The sequence below is a fragment of the Caenorhabditis briggsae genome, assembly GCF_000004555.2.
Source record: "Caenorhabditis briggsae complete genome, chrX, whole genome shotgun sequence".
Classification (NCBI taxonomy): domain Eukaryota; kingdom Metazoa; phylum Nematoda; class Chromadorea; order Rhabditida; family Rhabditidae; genus Caenorhabditis; species Caenorhabditis briggsae.
In genome coordinates this window covers 6,971,540-6,990,444 of record NC_013491.2, presented here as the reverse complement: position 1 = coordinate 6,990,444, position 18,905 = coordinate 6,971,540, and the positions used below count along the sequence as shown (strand labels likewise).

The 18,905-nt window shown below is 34.7% G+C and overlaps 1 protein-coding gene across 1 annotated transcript; it reads left to right on the top strand.

Moving 5' to 3' along the window:
* Positions 1-13,421: 13,421 nt before the first annotated feature.
* Positions 13,422-17,467, top strand: CBG17198 (the record flags this gene model as incomplete). The annotated part of the gene is made up of 11 exons (XM_002644160.2): positions 13,422-13,484; positions 13,691-13,769; positions 13,824-13,976; positions 14,106-14,266; positions 15,232-15,423; positions 15,480-15,573; positions 15,633-15,800; positions 16,526-16,623; positions 16,672-16,767; positions 16,834-17,058; positions 17,135-17,467. The coding sequence occupies 11 exons, from the start codon at positions 13,422-13,424 to the stop codon at positions 17,465-17,467; spliced, it is 1,662 nt and encodes a 553-aa protein (XP_002644206.2).
* Positions 17,468-18,905: the final 1,438 nt, after the last annotated feature.

The window sequence follows — 18,905 nt, the reverse complement described above, 5'->3', positions numbered from 1 at the left end:
TCCTCCAGGAAAAATTAACCGGTACATCCTGTCGTCCTCTAATCGAGAAAACTTTGCTTTTTGAGCAATGTTCACAGGACATGATTTGTACTCGAAATTTACATTTTGTTTTCTGTTTGGGGCGTCCGAAGAAATGCACAAAATGAAATTCGGAACTCCAAAACAGTGTACTACCAGGTAAACAAAAAAATCAGAAAAAGAAGAAAAGGGTGACACATTCATGCAAATGTAGAAGATTTGTGATAAACTAGGAGATAAATATGATGCAGGCCATGCATTTTTGTGTCAGAATATAATAGGATATGAAACTGAAAATGTTAAAAAAGGGCTTGGATAATAAAATGGCGAGTGAGATGAGGCTTTGACTCATTTCGTCACGGAAGAATTAACCAGAATTAACAAAGACAAGCCAATTCTGAATTCCTTTTTGATTCAAAATAAAATCTAAAAGTAAACAATAAATTTCAAAATTTTGAAAAAGAACGCCCTATCCAGAATAAATTAATTTGACAACGAGGAAGAACACAAAAACAGACGTCATTATTTTAAAAATTCGAAATACCAAGGAGAAAAAGAAGTGGCTAAAGTGCATACAGAAGAATGTCTAACTAATTCCAGAAGCCAGTACGTCCTTTTTTCCATTTTCGAAAATTGAGAAAATTTGATTAATAACAACGAATTGATGGGGGAAAGGAGGAAATGAAAATTCTTTCGAAAAACAAAACAAAGGAGGAACCTTCACAAAATCCAGGAGAAGATGTTTCTTCTTCCAAAAAAAAAAAGATAAACGTAGAACAACGAACATCTACGGATTGGTAGGCAGCGATGAGAAAGCAATGACGCTAGTGAGAGCTACTTATGGGGCGAGGGAAATTGGAAGAAAGCGATAAGCTTCTCAGAAAACAGTTTTGGTGTTAGATTCTCGAATAGCTACCCGCCTATGAATAATTTCGATATAAAAACACTAAATAACACAATTCGATAGTAAACAACAAAGAAAAAATAATTCAGATGTAACATCCCTCCTAACAACAAAAATTCTACAGTACACCTATCACAGAAAAAAATTCGCTGTAATACCTCTCCTAAACACAAAACTTCTACAGTATTCCTATCCCACAGCCGAATAGCTTCGATGTAACAACTATCTTAAAACACAACTCTACAGTATACCCATCCTAGAAAAAATAAAAGAAAAAATGCTAAGAATAGGGATTCAACATATCATGGAGATTAGAAGTGAGAAGCTCCTAGTCACTTTGATTTTTCCGAAAGAGGCGCACTTTTTTTTTCTGTCCTTCTGAATGAATAGGACAAATGTCGCTGGGATTGCAGTTGTGTCACTCTGATCCGGTGATGTTCAGGAAAAACAGCAAACTTTATATATAGGACACTAAAAGAGACTACAAAAATTTTTGGGTGACTCCTTACTAATCTGCGTAAAAATAATCGAATACAAAATGACCATCATAGCCTAAATTGAAATGATGAATGCGTTTGAAATAGGAATCGGATTGGAATAGAAGTCGCATGTTGAAAAAAGTGAATTTCGACTACCAATATCTTAGATGCAAGGATCAGGGAGACTTACATAAGCTCCCGGTAATCGGCCCAAGAAAATTTTCATTCATTTCTTCAAACGTAAAATTAAATTAACAGCCACAACAAAAACATAAAACGACGGTTAAAAAAACGTGAAATACCACGAGCGCTGTGGGAAAATTGAGTCAATTTCCCTCGGTAGACAATTGAGGAAATTCCTGGATTCCTCAATGATCGCCGCTTAGAAACCAGGAATCACACTTGGGAAATAATCAAGAACCGGAACTAATTATTGTCTGGGTGGGAGGGTCTATTACTGGAAACTTGGTGGGGAAAATGAAATTCTGGGGTTTTGAAAAATTCCATAAATTTCGTTGGATTTCAAGTTTCTGATTGTAAGAAGACAAAGCTTCTGAGAGATTTGGCGCTCCGCACTCCTTTCTCGAAGTTTGATGTTTATTAAGAATGGTGGCGATCTTCAAAACTTAGAGGGATATGGCGGCCACCAGCACCAACAACAAACTGCAGGATGTTAGAAGAATGTGCTCATTAAAATGAATCATAACCAAATGTTCACATCTCATTTACCAATTTCAAATGTTTTGGAATAACATTCAAGAAAAATGAGAAATGTTAGTTTTTTGTCTACCAGTTAGTTCTGTTTTAAATCACAACAATGTCTCATCCACCTAAGAAACAGGAAGTGTTAGAGGTCTTAAAAATTTGAATTGAAAAATGGGCCAAAACCAATTAAGACTGAATACTGTACCTCAACACCTCCTAACCCCAGAATTTGATGAAAATTTCACAATAGGTTGAGTATAGCATATCCAGAAACTTCTGGAAACTTTGGAATCCACTCGCTAGTTTCAGCCGACTTGTATCATTCTCAGTATCAAAAATCGCGTTTTTATAGCAAAAACCGCAGTTTCCAAAGACAATTTTCTCAATTTCCAGGACATTTTATATTATCAAATTTGTTCTATTATAATTAGAACACAACGAATTTCTATATTTCCGACATTTTCTCTAAAACATTTGCTTCGACATAAATGGAAGAATTTGAAAATTTCAAATAAATATTTTTTTGAGAAAATGTCTGAAAAATAACAATTTCACGAATGTCTAAATACAAAACAACAGGTCTAATATCCTATAACGTCCTAAAAATTGAGAAAATCATCTTTGAAAATTACAATTGCTGCACTGGAAATTCGATGTTGGTACTGTAACAGATACGACTCTGCTGAAACTGACGAGCGGACTCTAAAATGTTTTAAAGTGTCTAGATAGGGTATTCTTATCCTATCCAGAAATTTTCATCAAAATCTGAGTTGACAAGGTGGTGTAAGTTACCTTGTAAGCACAAAGAACACCTAGACTGTGGACTATAACTCAAAACTTCTGTCTTTAAAAATCCTGAAATTGTATAGAAATCGTACTGGTGCCTAGCGGGGACACAAGACTCCAAGTTGTAGCTGGAACCAGAAATCGGATTTTTCCCGACTAAAAACCTGGAAGCTTGAATATTGAAATAAGAAATTTTGTGGCACTAATCTGATTACAATACAAAATAGATTTCAGTATTATACAAGCATAAAGATCAGATTTTGTTTGTCGGTGTATGGAGCCCAGATTCTTTATAAGTCAAAAACAATCAAGAAATTTTGTATCTGGAATAAATTGCGTTGTGCTGTTTTATTCAAATTCATATTTCGAAAATTTCGGAAAACATTAGTTGGCATAAAATATGGAATATGGTAAATAGAGATTTCAAGATCTCACGAAATATGAAATCTATCATTTTTCTTACTATGAATGACTATTGCAAGGATTTCTTCGTATTAAATTCAGAAACTGGAGGCGTTTTAAGCAGGAAGTCTACCTCAGATTTCAAGCCATTTCTTCTTCATCATGTCACTAAGTTATGAGCAACAAAAAATAATAGAATACCGTAACTACTAGTTCTAAGCACAGAACACATCACAAATAACAAATTACGTAAAAATGTCGAAAAACACATTAACTGATTGTATAAGGAAAATCCACACACGATGATGTTCGTTATCATTCTTTGGTAGAAGCTTTCAAAAGCTGTTAAGTAAAAATAAATCTGTCGGATTAACAAATTTCTTTTTTTGGAATAGAGTTGAGAATTTGAAGAACTGTAAGCATGAGCAATACATAAACTCCGGCCGACAGTTATCTGATAATACACCGTAAACACTCTACTAAAAAACCATCCTATACTTTTTTCTTTAGCTCAACTATCTTAATTTCTATAGGAGGTAACAAAAATATGTCAACTGATAAAATGTTTGTCATGATATCTCTAACACTTTATCAATTGACACTATTTTGATACCTTTTATAGAAATTGAGATGACTGAGCTAACAGTGTGTAGCGTGGGCATCTACTAGACTGTTTACGATAGATTTAAAATTTCGGAATTAAAATTCAGTCATGTTTTAAAATACACACGATTCAGGCGTGATGATCTATCGAAATCCAAACCAGAAACGTGCCAAAGTACTAACCGGATCAACATTTTGAACACAGCGTGAATAATTATGCACGAGGGTCGTCTAAGCGGGGGATACTGGGTTATTTTCTGGTGATTTCTGATGTCATCGAGAATAGTTGAACTTGATAAGGTTTCGCTAGGTGTGAAACATATGAAACGTAAGAAAGATGTGTCGGGGTGAGAAGACGTTTTTTGAAAACAATGGGAATCAGAAAAAGTAAAAGATCATGGGTCATGAGTTTTCTGATGTCGACTTGTATGTAGAATAATCAGAAATTTGATTCGATCTAGTGGGTTGTGGGTTTGTAGTGTGGGTCACGGACTATCGTGTCTGGCATTTGGAGAAATTGTATAAACCCCCACTAGGTCAATCGTCAAAATGTAGCAAGTACATATAACATCATCCAGATCAGGAAGCTGGGAATCTAGAAAACGAGACCAATCAAATAGGAATATAATGGGGGTCATTGGCAGGTGTTTCTCAAGGGGTGAGTGGCCGTATTAAGACATAAATGCACCTGGAATTAGATATAAGAATACGTCAACGTGTTCGCGAACACGAACTGACATAGTTTCATAGAACAGGTCCAGGATATCGCAAAAAAAAAACGAATCCAATGATTAATTCAATGAATCTTAGTGTTCACCGGAAATGAGGGTGTGAATGTTTATATCCGTTTGGGGAAAAACAATATAGATGATTTTTGGATGATTTAATATTTTTATTCAGCTAAGTGGCACCGGAAACAGAGCTGTTTGGTCTCGAAAGTCAAAACTACATTTTTAAATGCAAAATCCTCTTATTCACCAATTTCCTGCAAAAGGGATGTTGAAATAAAACAAAACAAAAAAATGAGTTTCACAATTTTTTGTATTATAGTTTCATAATTTGCTTCAGACCAGAATACTTGTTTCAGACACATACAAAAACTCATAACACCATATTTTGTAGGGGCCTTTTGATTCGATTCCAGGTGCATATCATAATAGGCGATCAAGAGTCTACGTAGGCGCAAAAAATCAAGAAAATCAAATAAATGAGCAATAGCAGAGCCAATTAAAAAATGTGGTACACTACGAAGTTGGGTTGCTGCACCTTTGATCTGTGTCGGCGCCTATTTGGATCACTAGAAATCTTCGAGAAACACCAGAAACCGGTTGGTAGGGCTCTTTGGTTAACAGCTGGATCTTTAGAAATCGCACATTTTGTTTGCTAAAATCGCCAACAACTTTTGGTATCAGAAACAGGCAAACATTTTCAGCAGAAAGAAAAAGTTGGTGAAAAACTAAATGTCGACGAAATCCGAAAATAAAAAAGTCAGAATAAACAAAGTTCAGTACGTAGTACGGGAGGCTGAAAACCTTGCTCAGTGACTCAGTTTTTAATAAGGGTTTTAGAAAATAGGGAACAGAAAACTAGGTACAGTAGGAAGATCAAGGATCTATATATCTCTGGAAGTCAAAAATCAAACTACTGAATAAATGTCATTTAGAATGATCTAGAATACGCCGGAGAGGTGTGTCAGCTCACATTAGCTCACATTAGGTCTTGGCATGTGAGATTTAGAATAAATTAGAAAACTACAGTAACCCTAAAACCAAGAGATAGATCTGCAAAATTTTGCAGAATGTAATTTGCTTTAAAAGCAGAATAAGAAAAATAATGTTTGGAAGCGGGAGGATCATACTTAGAAGTGGGGGAAAGACAAAATCGCATTATCTAAATTTTAATATAATAAAAATGAATATATGGCGAAAATTTTATATACGCAATTGAGCGGGTGTTTCGTCTAAGTTCAGGGTGGGTTTAAAAATGACGGAGGCCAAAAAAACTACTTTTAGAAAACTACAAAGTACAGCAAATTTTTTGACAGAATTTATAGCTAAAAAAATACAATTTGGAAGTTCTATAAAGTCTACCAAAGAGAAAAAGAAAAAATAATTTGTTTACCAACACGACTTATCAGGAAGGTTTAGACGTCCGCTTTAATAGTTCTAATAAGTGCTTCGGCTACAGCCAACCACGCGTATCCTGCCGACTCGGCTGCTATTTCCCCCCATAGGGATGACATTTGTCACTTCACGTTATGTTTATCAATTTTACGCTTATTTACTACTCGTCATATCTAAGAAACTTCTTAGAAGAGTCTTTAGCAATGTGAGTCAATTCCGGTTGCAACCAACACCTAATTCTCAATTTTCAAAGTTCACGCAAAGATCTGTGGGTCGCGTGGTTTTCTCTTTTTTTTCAACCCTTTTCTATTCCAGAGCAAGGATGTTATCCTGGATTGGCATTTAGGATGTATCTCTAATTAGAATAGGAAGGTGTTGTGAGGGTGTATGTATAGAAAAAATGTGAGGGTGGTGCGGAAATGATGCGCGCGGCTGGGAGGGAGATCGAAAAATGAGCAAAAATCGAAAATCTTGAGAAAAGACAATGAGAGGTTTGATTAATCACCCGAGCAGGCATTTTTTGTTGGAACAAATTGTAGTTTTTATAAGATCAGGCAGACAATTTTTTCTGGTATATTGTGGTCTCGGCGGAAGCATAATTTGTATTTAAGACTTGATTCATTGAGATTAAACTTTGCATTGGTTTGTAAGCATCATATATCAAATGGTGACTAATTACAGTAAGCTGAGGAGCTGAAAATTTAGAGCAAAGTTTTTTGGAAAGGCTTTTCTGGGATTTTCGGACATCTCAACAATTCTGAATATCTAAAAATAGTAATTCCGGAATATACTGAGTTTGAGAATTTTTCGGTTTGGAGAACTTCGATTTCAAAATTATCGGAATGTCGAAAACAGTTTGGAATATTTCTATTTGAACAATTTCGAAATATCAAGAATTCCAGGTTTTAGAATTTCAGAATATTCCGAATTTAAAAGTATTCACATTTTGAGAATTTCAGAAGAATTACAGAATTTTTAGACTACTCGAATTTCTAATTTTTCGGAGTTTCAGGAAATTCGTATTCTACAATATTCGGAATTCTAGTAAATACTGATTTTAATATTTTCAAATTGTCGAAAATACTGAATATCATAGTTTGAAAATTTCGGGATATCGATTTTTCAAACATCAAAATTACAGGATATTCCAAATTCGAAGATTTTGGAATTCGTGGAATATTCCGACCGGGATTTTTGAAATTTTCAGACTTCCGAAATCCGTTCCGAACATCCCTGAACTAAATACAGTAAGCTGACCACCTCAAAACTTAGATTTTGAGCTTTTTCAGTTTCTACCTACAGTAATCTCAATTTCTTAGAATTTCCAAAGCAGCTAAAACCAATAGATCATGCACTCTTTAATCTTTTTAAGCGTTCCAACAATAGCTAATCTCCTCCCTAAAGTTTTATATCATATAGAATCATCCGATAAGCTTATCACTTTTTCCAAGAACTTTATAGTTTCCTAACTGCAAGGATTTGAAAGTCAGGGATCTTCGGCTTCCTAAAAAACGTTGATTGACGTCTGAGTAACTGTTCCTGATCTTGGAAATGAAAAATAGTTCGGGATTCAGACAACTTCTTGAGATTTGGAGATTAATCCAAGTGTTCGAATAGTTAATCCGTTCAGATAAAAACATTTGGGAAGAATTAAATTGTTGCTGGGCGTTTTGCAGTCAGACATTGTCTAATCCGCCTGGTCTTATAGTTTCTTGAACTCGGAGAAATGATAAGAAAAGCAAGAAACAGGGGATTATTCGAAAATGGGATTACTGTAGCTCAAAATTGCTAATTTTTTGAAGAATATAATTTGAACGAACACTTGAACTTACAAGAGGATCGATTGATAGAAAAACTTGGTGTCAAATTCCAAGTACCCCAATTCAAAAAGTCTGGTTAAATGACAATTGTTCAGACAGAATGACAAAGGAAAACGCGAGGAAAGATCTAACAAATACTACACACACCAAGAAAAACAAAACGTGAATCACAAATATACAGAACGCTGATTTCCAGACTTTTTTCTTTTTACCGATAGAGTAGTTCGTAGCAGATCTGAAAATGGCGGATACTATGACGGCTGAAAATAATACATTTGAGGTTGTAAGAATCCAAAATTAGGTTTAGGTCTATATAAATATTCCAGCTGATAATAAAATTGAAACATTGGCGACACACGTTTTTTGGTGTTGGTATCAGAATGTATCAGATTGGAAGTTTCAGAAATCTTTTTCAAAAAAAAACTTATTCTTAGTCCAGTCAGAAGTAATGAAATCATCATTTTTTGCAATGATTCGATGGAACACTTCTGCTCTATTGAAGCAAAATGAGATGTCTGCACTAATAATCAAAAATGCGCAATTTTGAAGTGAAGCCGATAGAATATTAAAAGACATCAAGTCTAGCGAACGTTCTTAAGAACAGGAAAAAAGTAAAAGAAAAGTGACGTGAGGAAAAGTTCAAAAATTGAACTGAAATTGACCCACGCAGCAAAAGAAAACACTTGATGAGAGCTGCTTCCTTGTCTTGGGACACCCACCCGGAATTTAATTGAAGTCCTGAATGAAACTCAAAGAACACGAAAATCGTAGTTTAGAAATACAGAAAGACGCAAAAAGAGAAAATCAAATAGATTAACATGGGATGAGTGTTTTTTGTTGGTAAACTCTGCATTTCGGAAACGTTCTTGAGATTTTCGGATTTATAAACATTAGAACTAGATCCTCTTTAGTATTCTTTATAGGTGTCAGACAGGAGCAAATCCGCTTTAGATTATTTTTTATACAATTTGGAACACGCTTTCAACACGTGGGAAGCATAGGAACACTTTTGAAGATCTCAGAAAATAAAAAAAAATATAAAGGTTTATTAACCAGAATAAGGTTCTATTTATTATTTAATCAGGCATTTGGAGACTACGGTATGTCAAAAGCGCAGGCAAAAGTCTTTCATGCAAATCGCGATTAAAATTACTTCAATTTTTCTCGTTTTCAAAATCTGTTGGTCAATTTTTCACTAATTTTTCCCGCTATTCTGATAGGAAATTCAAACATTTTTTTAAATTGGAATAATCCAAATATTCTGAAATTCCGAAAATTTCGAAGTTGCAATATTCCAAATTTCGAAATTTTCAAAATTGCAACATTTCGAAAATTTAGAAATTTCAAATTTTCAAAAACGGAAAGTTTCGAAAGTCCGAAAATTCCGAAGATTCCAAAATTCCAACATTTCGAAAATCGGAATAATTGGGAACTTTGAAAAAATTTGGAAAAAATAAATACCTTCTGTAGACGAGAGAATTCAAAAAATTTTCATAGAGAATTTTCCAAATAGTCAGCTACAAAATTAGCGTTCAAAAATTCAAACGAAATAAACCAGGAACTATCACAATCGTATTTTTTTTTCCAAAAATCACAATTATGGGCGGGATGAAAAATAGATCAAGATCTACTAGATGTTTTTCTACTACCTAACCGATCTAGAGGTCGAACCTGTTTTCAAGGTGGTGTTTTGCTATTTTTTGATTACTGAATTGATGTTTATGCTTTACTACGATAATCATAAGAAAACACTCTACTTGTATGGTTCTTAAAATCAGTGATCTCATCAGAACTGCAAATTTAAGCCTGTCAAGGTCTTTCTCTTATGCTTTAAAACTGATGACGGATGTGAATCCTGGTAGTTGGTAGGATAAATTTTCAATTTGTGATTGCTCAAATAAAAAAGTGCTCGAAATATAAAAATAAACATGTTTTACGTTCGATCAAGAACAAGTACAGTGTCTCAAGTCTCCTCCTAAGAAAATAAACAAGTACTAAATGAAACACAGATTACTGAGGACCCGCTCAGACATGGGGGATCCTGTTAGCTAAAAGTATTCACAATTGATTCAAAGAATTCGTACCCAATCCGATTTGTTTTTACTTTGTTCAGACACATCTCCCATCAAATTCTCACCACAATCATACACACCAAGTGCAAAATGTGATTTCAGTTTGTTGTTTCGTTTCTGACTACGTTTTTCAAATCATATTTCATATTTCAGCTCTTTTTTATTGACGCCATGTGGGAAAAAAAGCCCAGAAGCCCACATTTACCATGATGTGGGCTGAGCACGATATTTTTCATTCAGTGACTAATAGACCTGGTCTTTTAGATTGAGGAAGAGTAAAGTTTCAGACAATCCGCTTAGTTTGCATCTCCTATTGCGTAGGGGTATGCATTGATCGGATCAACAAGGAATGGGATCAGAAGGATGATTTGTATTTCTGCTTGAAACCTTCCAAAATGCTGAACCGCAAAAAATCACAAAGTCAGGGGTATACGGTATTTTTGAAGAAAAACTTCCGTGAAACCTGTGTTAGGAAGGTTTGATCTCAATTATCTCTATTGCTATGCAAGATATGAAAAATGTGTCAACTGACAAAACACTTCTGATATTATGATAAGCAATTTATCAGTTGGCAACTTTTTTATATCTTTGACAGAAAACTAGAAAAATCGGTTTCAAAACTAAAAGTCAGGGACCTTTCTATTACAGGTTTTCCAGTAAGTTTGGTCATGATTGAAAGAACAGAACTGGGTTTAAAAAACCACTAAAAACAAGAAAAGCACAGTTAGCAATGTTGGAAGACTCTTTGAGCTCTTCCTCTCCTTCTATATGAGTGCAAATGGGCGTGGCTTGGTACCAAAAAAGCTTTTCTCTTCCAAGATTTTGAAATGAAGAGTCGTTGTACGACGCCTCATTGCACAAAAGCGAGCATAAAGGAACCCCCGGAAAATTATATGGGTCTCATTGGGAGGAAGACGACGTGTAGGTTTTGTCTTTTTTGGGGAGGGCCCTCGAACCCCTCATTATTCTACTTGTGTTCTTCTCCAGAACCACTTTCCATTTGGGGTGGAATAAGAAGAACTGGTGGGCGAGACGAGATTGAGAAGCTAAAATAGTCCCAATATGCGTTCGATGAGTCAGTGGAGTGCGTGTGTGTATAATGGATGGATGGCCCTGAGACGGGTGACGCGGAGCCCCCATAAATTACGAAATGAAGCGTATTCTTCGAAATTTGTGCTAACTAGATAAAGTTATATTTGGGTTTTATTGGACGGTGACGAAGTTCACTTGGTGCTAAAAAAAACTTTTTCAAGTGGAAGTTTTCAAAAGGTCAAAAAAGGTCACTTTTAGCAACAGGAAGTCAAGAAAAAACACACGTAGACATGTATCTCACATTTGGAAAAATAAAGATCTTCTTTTTCCGAAATTTGCAAAACAAAATTTTAATATTGGAAAGTTTGGAAATAGCAGTACCTCAGAAGGAAATCTCGACTCATTTTTCTGAAATTTTTAAAAAATTCAAAATATTCGAAATTTGACTTTGGTTAAAGAAAAGCTCAAATTGACCCCGAGGGGGTCCATGATAAGTATGTTTTTAGGTATCTAGTTGAAAAAATAGAATTTCAGCCAAGTTATATCAGTTTTAGTACCAGAAAGCGCCGTAGTCTGAATGGTTGAAAAACTCGAAAATTTGAAAAAAATAATTGTTGAAAAAATTTCTGAAGTGTGGAATTTCATGGAACTCTGAAAACCAAGCAACAAATTTCTAGTTTTGAAAAGTCCGATTTTTTGCACTAAAACTATTTTTGGTACTAAAACTGATATTACTTGGAAAAATAGGTTTTTTTGAACATTCGTTTCTGAAACATAAAATTTCGTAGCATTTGAAGTATAACACAACTAGTCTTATGTTTCGAACTGTTCTGTTAATTGTGGAAATTGTTGAAAATGCCATTTTTAGTTCTGAAAATTATTAAACCCATCTAAAACTAGGAAACGGATTCTGAGAATTTCAGAATTGTCTAGATAGGCTATTCTTTGCTATATAGAAATAGAATGAAAATCTGAGTTTGTGGGAGTTCCCTTGTAAAGTTACAAAGTCAAAAAACGTAGTATAGATAGTATAGAACCTTAAAAAATCGTAAGTACATAAAACCTAAAAACCTAAAAGTCTCAAGTGACCTTCTTCTTGCGTAAAAAATTTGGGAAAAGTCAAAAGATAATACATTACGGGTACATATCAAGGTGTGTCTCCCGAGTGTGAGAAACTTTTAAAAACGTTACGAAAAAAGTTTCAAGTCAATTTCGAATCAAGTTTTCTGGGCGTGAGAAAAAACCCCAAATGTCTCTTTTATTAGTGATTTGAGAAACGTATAGAGTTCAGAGACTAAGACATCAATCACAACTATACTATATGTCAGAAAAAATAGAAAAAAGAACTGAATGAATGGAGAAAGTTACGGTTATAAACAAGGAAACGGTTTTTTTGTTGTTTATGGGGAATGGTAATTGAGAAAACCGCTAGAGATAGCATAGTTGTGAATCATTTTGTTTCTTGACCACCATAATTTATTGAAAGGTAGGTCATAGAACATTCACAAAATTTTCTTATAGATCTTCCACCAGAAATAGGTCTCGGATTTGGGATATTTTCAGATTCGGAAAAAAAGAATAGCTCAAAATAAAACCAAAAAAAAAGAGGCAAATGAAAAAAAAACACAAGTCAAAAAAAAATAGGAAAAAGCGGGTCGCGGAGACAATATATGAATCTGTGACTAATGGGTTGTGAATGCGGTTAAAACTTTTTCATTATCTCGTTGTTGCGCCTGATCTCCTGCAAACCTTGTCCATCTTTTTTCATCCCGCTCGTCAAGGAGATTTTCATAAGGCAGACAAGAATTGATACGATTTTGACGCCGTTACATCATCATGACCATCGGAAACCCACGAGGAAATGAACATATAATAAAGAGAAATCAGCTTTCTATGACGACGAAGAGACCAGGAAATGTTCAAGACACCAAACCTAAAAAAATTACCAAAGGGATTTTCCGAGAAACTCTGAAAATTCATTTCTCTTCTTTACACAATTCCAATTTTTCAACAAAGTGATATCATGAACCACCTGAAAAAAATGAACTGACCAGATGAACTTCTTTCATCTGTCACGTATGACCAATTAAATTTTAGGTCTGATAATCAAATTACGTCGGGTACACGAACATAAAATGCATCAGTTTTGGTTCTCTCATATTTGTACATTTGCACTTCCAGTTCACCGGTAAATTTCCAGCCGTTTTTGTTTCTTTTTTCTAGCAGCCGATTATGAAGGGTTATGCAAATTTTCGTGACTATCGAAATATTCTTTTCCCAAAAATCAGTCTGTGTTTATGTCAGTTTATGTCACTCACTGTTACACCCTTTCACCTTTTAGGGGCCGCGCGAGTTCGTGAATCATAACTGATTGTTATCTATTTAGTTCATATTCAGAGGACATTATCCTATTTATAGGATCTACAGTATATCACGTATCTCCTTATATTTTGAGTATTTCAGAGTTGGACCAAACAATGGGAGCACATATGTGGCCTGGAGCAAAGACAAGGATTTCCGAGTTTTTCAATAATAATCATGTAGGTGTATTATATTTTAACCAGAAAGCTGTTGCGCCTTCGGAGCGATTTAATCTAGTTTGTTACTCCTCACTTTCCTTAAAGTGTCACATCAATTTATATTCATTTTTCAAGCTTTCCAAAAGATGACAGCGTGACACCGATTCCAACAAATCGTTTTTATATTTTATTTTAATAATTGGAAAATCAAAAAAAAAAAATTTCAGGTTAACCAAATCGTGACATTCCTAATTATTGCTGCTGGCCTTTATGTATCAATGGTGTCAATTACGGGACAGAATTTTTGTTAGTATTTTCTGCTTAAGTGATGTCTTGGTCCCATTCCATTCCTTTTTGCAGTGCACCCACTCTTGCCGGTCACTTCAAACACGCTGAATTTGCAAAATGCAGCCAACGAGATTCTTCACTCAATTATTTCTTGCTTCATGATGATCGTGTTGGCGGTGGCCGCCGGAAAGCTCGTCAAATTTGTCTATATCCCGTCATTAATTGGTAGGTTGGTCTTGTGTTTTCAAGGGAGATCAACAAAAATAGAACAGAGGGGGTGGCACATATAGAAAATAGCCAAAAAAGCTAATAGTACTAATTACTGGAAAGCTGAAAATCGTCAAAATTTCACAGGATGCATGCTGGTCGGAATAGCAATGAGGAACGTGCCGCAGTTCGGAGAACTATTCTATATCAACGAGTATTGGCAATTCATCCTGCGAAAACTGTCTTTGGTCGTCATCATCATCCGGTGGGGGATCTCCATTAATGTTCGATTTATCAAAAAGAACTATGTAAGGGAGAGAGAGTTGAAACACATTTAGTGTAGTAAGAACAACATATACAGAAATAAAAATAATGTATCGGCCTAGAAAGAAGAAAAATTAGGAAAAATAATAATAAAACTATTGTTTTGGTTTGTTGTTTGGTTCTTGAGAGAAATCTTGTGTGTTGTGATTAGATATCACGATAAATCACAATTGTGTGATAAGGATTACGGTAGAAACACAAAATTTCTCTCAAGAAATTTCTCTCAAAATTGAACAAACAGATCTTCAAATACCAAGTAATTTTGAAACTAGCAAAAAAAACATACAAATTTTGATAATTCCGATATTTGAAAATAGTGTTTTTTTTCCAAAACTTGACCATGTTCCCTTTGAAAATGTCTTTTAAAAAAGACGATTTCCGTTTTAAAGCTTTTTTCTCAGATTTTCATTGAGTTTAAGACATATTTGGCATATTGATACTTCTTTTTCACATGAAAAACGTACGTTAGGGTCAAATTTTGGAAATACACTTACTACGAAAAAAGTAAGTGTCAGGTTTGAGCTAAATTATCTCGGTTCCTGTGAGAGATTCCAAAAATCTGTAAACTGATAAAACGATGATGATATGATAAATAATTCATCAGTTGACAAAATTTTCATCTTTTAAACAGGATTCGAGATAAATCGATTGGAAGTCAAAAGTTTGAAATCTTTTCTACTACAAGTTTTACAGTATTCAAACTTGCCGTTTTAAACTTTTGGTTTTTTTTTGCACAAAATATGTAGAGAAATCATATTCGAAAACCACGAAAACAGTAATCTAAAACTGTTTATGCCTTTTTTGTGCTGTTTGATTTTCAAAGTCATTATCCCCCATTATTTTCCAGCTTTATAAGGCTTAAGTTGTTCGAAACCAAAACTATCATGACGAAGCAAAAAAAAATCAAAACCACTGGAAAATAACAAAAAAAAATACAATTTTTTTAAAGATTTTCCCACCAATTCTGGGGATCGGCTCCGCGTTTTGCGAAGCAATTGCGATATGTTTCACTGCTTGCGTCTTTTTCAACTTTCCCATCTCACTTGGCATTATTTGTGGGTTCGTAGTGGCTACAGTATCTCCAGCTGTCGGCATGCCAACGATGCTCCGGCTGAAAGAACAAGGAATAGGAACAACGAAGGTGAGTAATAATCAAAATACATACACAAATTCATATTTTATTTTCCTCCAATCCAGAACATTCCTGATGTGGTTCCAGCTGCGTGCTGTTTTGATAACTTTACGTCGTTGTTGATATTTTCCGTAACATCGTCTGTCACTTATACACATGGTAGGCACAAATTGGTTCTCTGAAAATGAAAAAAAAGAACATGTGTTTTGTTCTTCCAGACGCTGTCTTCGCGACAATGGTGAAAAGTATCGGGGCCATTGTACTGGCGGCGATAATTGGTTGCGTCATCGGTTGGCTCCTTCGTTGGTTCCCAAAAAATGACAATAGACACACGCATTTTGCTCGGTTTCTTGTCATTGCGTCGTCCACTTATGCGGTTATAACAAGTAATTTTTGGGGGACAAAAATAGATTGAAGGGGGAACTTTGATGAACAGAAATTTGAATGAGAATGAACCGGAAACATCAAAGAATAGTACTGAGTTATATGGGAAATTGTGATTTTCGATGCAAGCCACACACAAAACATGAAAATCCCAAGTTGTGATTTCTGAGGCGAGTTGAAAAGAGTATTTTTCAATCAGGGAAATTTTTCACATGCACTAAAAATTATAGAAAACTTGCCTAAAAGTGTGTGCTGCTCGGTGTGTTCTGCGATTTTCTTAGAAATGAGAAGATTTTCGGCAAATAATTCAGAAGGTACACAAATTTTAGGGTCATTAAGGTACAAAACGATTGTGGGGTACAAAATCCTCAATACGGTACTAAATACCTGAAAAAATCCGGATTTTGTACCCCTAAATCACTTTGTACCCCCTCCGAGTTGTTGTACCCTCCGAATTAAGGTTTTCAGAACTCCAAATTTGGGTAAAAAGTGAATATACGATAACTTATTTGGCCGGTACTGTAGTTTCGAAATTTTTCTCAACTATTTCAAAATTTCTTTTTTAGACCAAGACCAAACTTAACCAGGGATTATAAAAACATTTCCAGGACCAAGAAAATGTTAATTTTTTTGCTCGCTCACCGGAAAAGTTGACGAAAAAATTTCGTATCTTACATAAAAAACATTCTGACGAAAAAACGTTCTAAATGGAATCCGTGTTTTTCAGGTATGCTTGTCCTTGGCTACCCGTTTCCTGGAATCGTTGCTGGTCTTTGCCTTTGCTGTGTTAGTACCACCCAGTGGCGAGAAGATAACCCGAAAGGAGTATGTGGCCTCAAACAACAAATAAATTATAATTCTTGATCTTTGTAGATCAAGGTTTTGGTTCACCAGTACGACAATTTATGGTATTTTGTTGCAGTTCCTCTGCTATTTTCTCTTGTTGGATACACATTTGATTTTGATCAGGTGAGGAGAATTTTGTTATTTACTATATATTAATCCTTATCAAATTACTTATCAACTACGCTTTAGCTATCAGCATCGGATTGGAAAACCGCGTTTGTCCTCATCGCAGTTGGTTGTTCTTTCCGGTTGATCTCTGCAATGATCTTATCGTTTTGCGGGCACTTCAACATCTACGAACAACTGATTCTGGCCCTGACCTTGATGCCAAAAGCAACTGTTCAGTGTGCACTGGCCCCGTCGCTTATTCTAATGACCGCTGGCTTTCCGGAACTCCGAGAGCAAACTAAACTGGTAAGGAAGGAGAATAAAAGAATACGAGAAAAGAAGGGAAGCGTTATTTGCCTAATCTCTTTTTATTTATTTGCAGATCGTCTACATTTGCATTATCGCAGTAATGGTGACAAGTCCTGTCGTTGAGATTTTATTGGATATTCTTGGACCAAGGATCCTAAGGATCAAGGAAGGCACATCTTTGTATAATCGAGATATCACCAACTCCACAATTTTGGATGAAGTCGATTCGAAGCAAAATCTGCAAATTATCAAGTCGTCTTCGAACAACACTACTTTAAATAATAGAGTAATCTATGAGCTGAATCCGAATTTTGTACCAATTAACATCTCGGAAAACGGTTATCCCAAACCACACTATCAGTATTTTAACAACACAAATACATACAGAAACGGAATGAGGAATTGAGATTGCATTGTTTTTCTTCGTTACAGTCTGATCAATGTTTCAGACGTTTTTTCATATTTTTTTCTTGGATTTCATTGTTTTTATAAAACAAAAATGAATCTTTAAAACGACTAGACTCTATTTTAACATTTCGTAAAATTTCCCAACTTTTATTGATTTTTGCACCGGATATGAAACCATTTACGATTTTTAAAGTGTTATTTCGCAACATTTTACAAAATTATGACGTAACGTATTCTCTTATCAGTGGACTATGAAAGAACACAGAAATTTGCTAAATTCGTATCACAAATTCTGAGATTTGATATTGTGATAAGAACTAAAGTGTTCTTAAAATATCAAATAATTTTTTGTAAAGATCATTACGGTTTTGTTGATCTGTGATGCGAGGAATGAGTGACATAAAGAAAACAGAAGGGCCGTTTTGTGTCTAAAAATAAAAAAAGACTTGTTTCAATGTAGTCTTAAATGCAACATCGTCATTTAAGAAAATAATTTGTCGTCAATTCGTCGTTGAACTTTGACAAAGTCAAATTCTATAAATTTGCGGAAAAAATACACTGAAACCTTATTTTCGAATCAAGTTGAGAACTTTATCACATTTTTAGTTGCCACAAAAAAAATCAGTACTGGGCCTGGCAAAAAACTTTCATTGTTGGGCCCGGCCCGTTGCAAGCTTATTATTAATTTAAGGTTTATTCAAAATGATATTTCAAAAAATACCTATTAGAACTATTTTTTCAGTGTTTTGAAGTTGGCGTTTAATAAGCAGTTGTTGTCATTTGTTAGAAATATCAATACCGTTAACACTATAATACAACGCCACCTTAACCGTCTGCTTTAAACTTTTGCATCTCGGTTTCTATGAAAGATGTCAAAAAGTCAACTGATAAAATAGTGCCGCTTTTGATATCATTTGAAGAAATTGAGATACATTGGCTCAAAGTAGACGGCTTAGGTGGCGTTCTATTAGAGTCTTCACGGTAGTTTATTTTTTCTAAAATTTTGAAATTAAAATAAATTCACCAACATTAAATTTGTTAAAATAATTTTTCTACTTTGTCAATTTTATTTCATCGAACCTCATTTTAATCCACCATTTTTATTTCAATTTTTTTATTTTTGTTTTGCTCTCTATCTCTTCTCAGTGTCTTACCCTTTTTCTATTCTCTTTTTTTCCTGACCATCCGAGCGGGAAAACACATTTTCATTCAATCTCCCTCTAGATCATGTTATTTTTTCACATTCTTCATTCTCAAACTCATATTTCCTATTTCCATTGACTCATTCTTTTTCCATACATTATCAACTGAAATCTGAAAAACTGGACTGTCAATGCGTCAACGTTAAGGGATTTACATAAACGGGCAAGTAGCAACATTGGTATAATAGTATATAATATGCAAAGACGAAATAGAGAAAAGAGGCGTCATGCGTT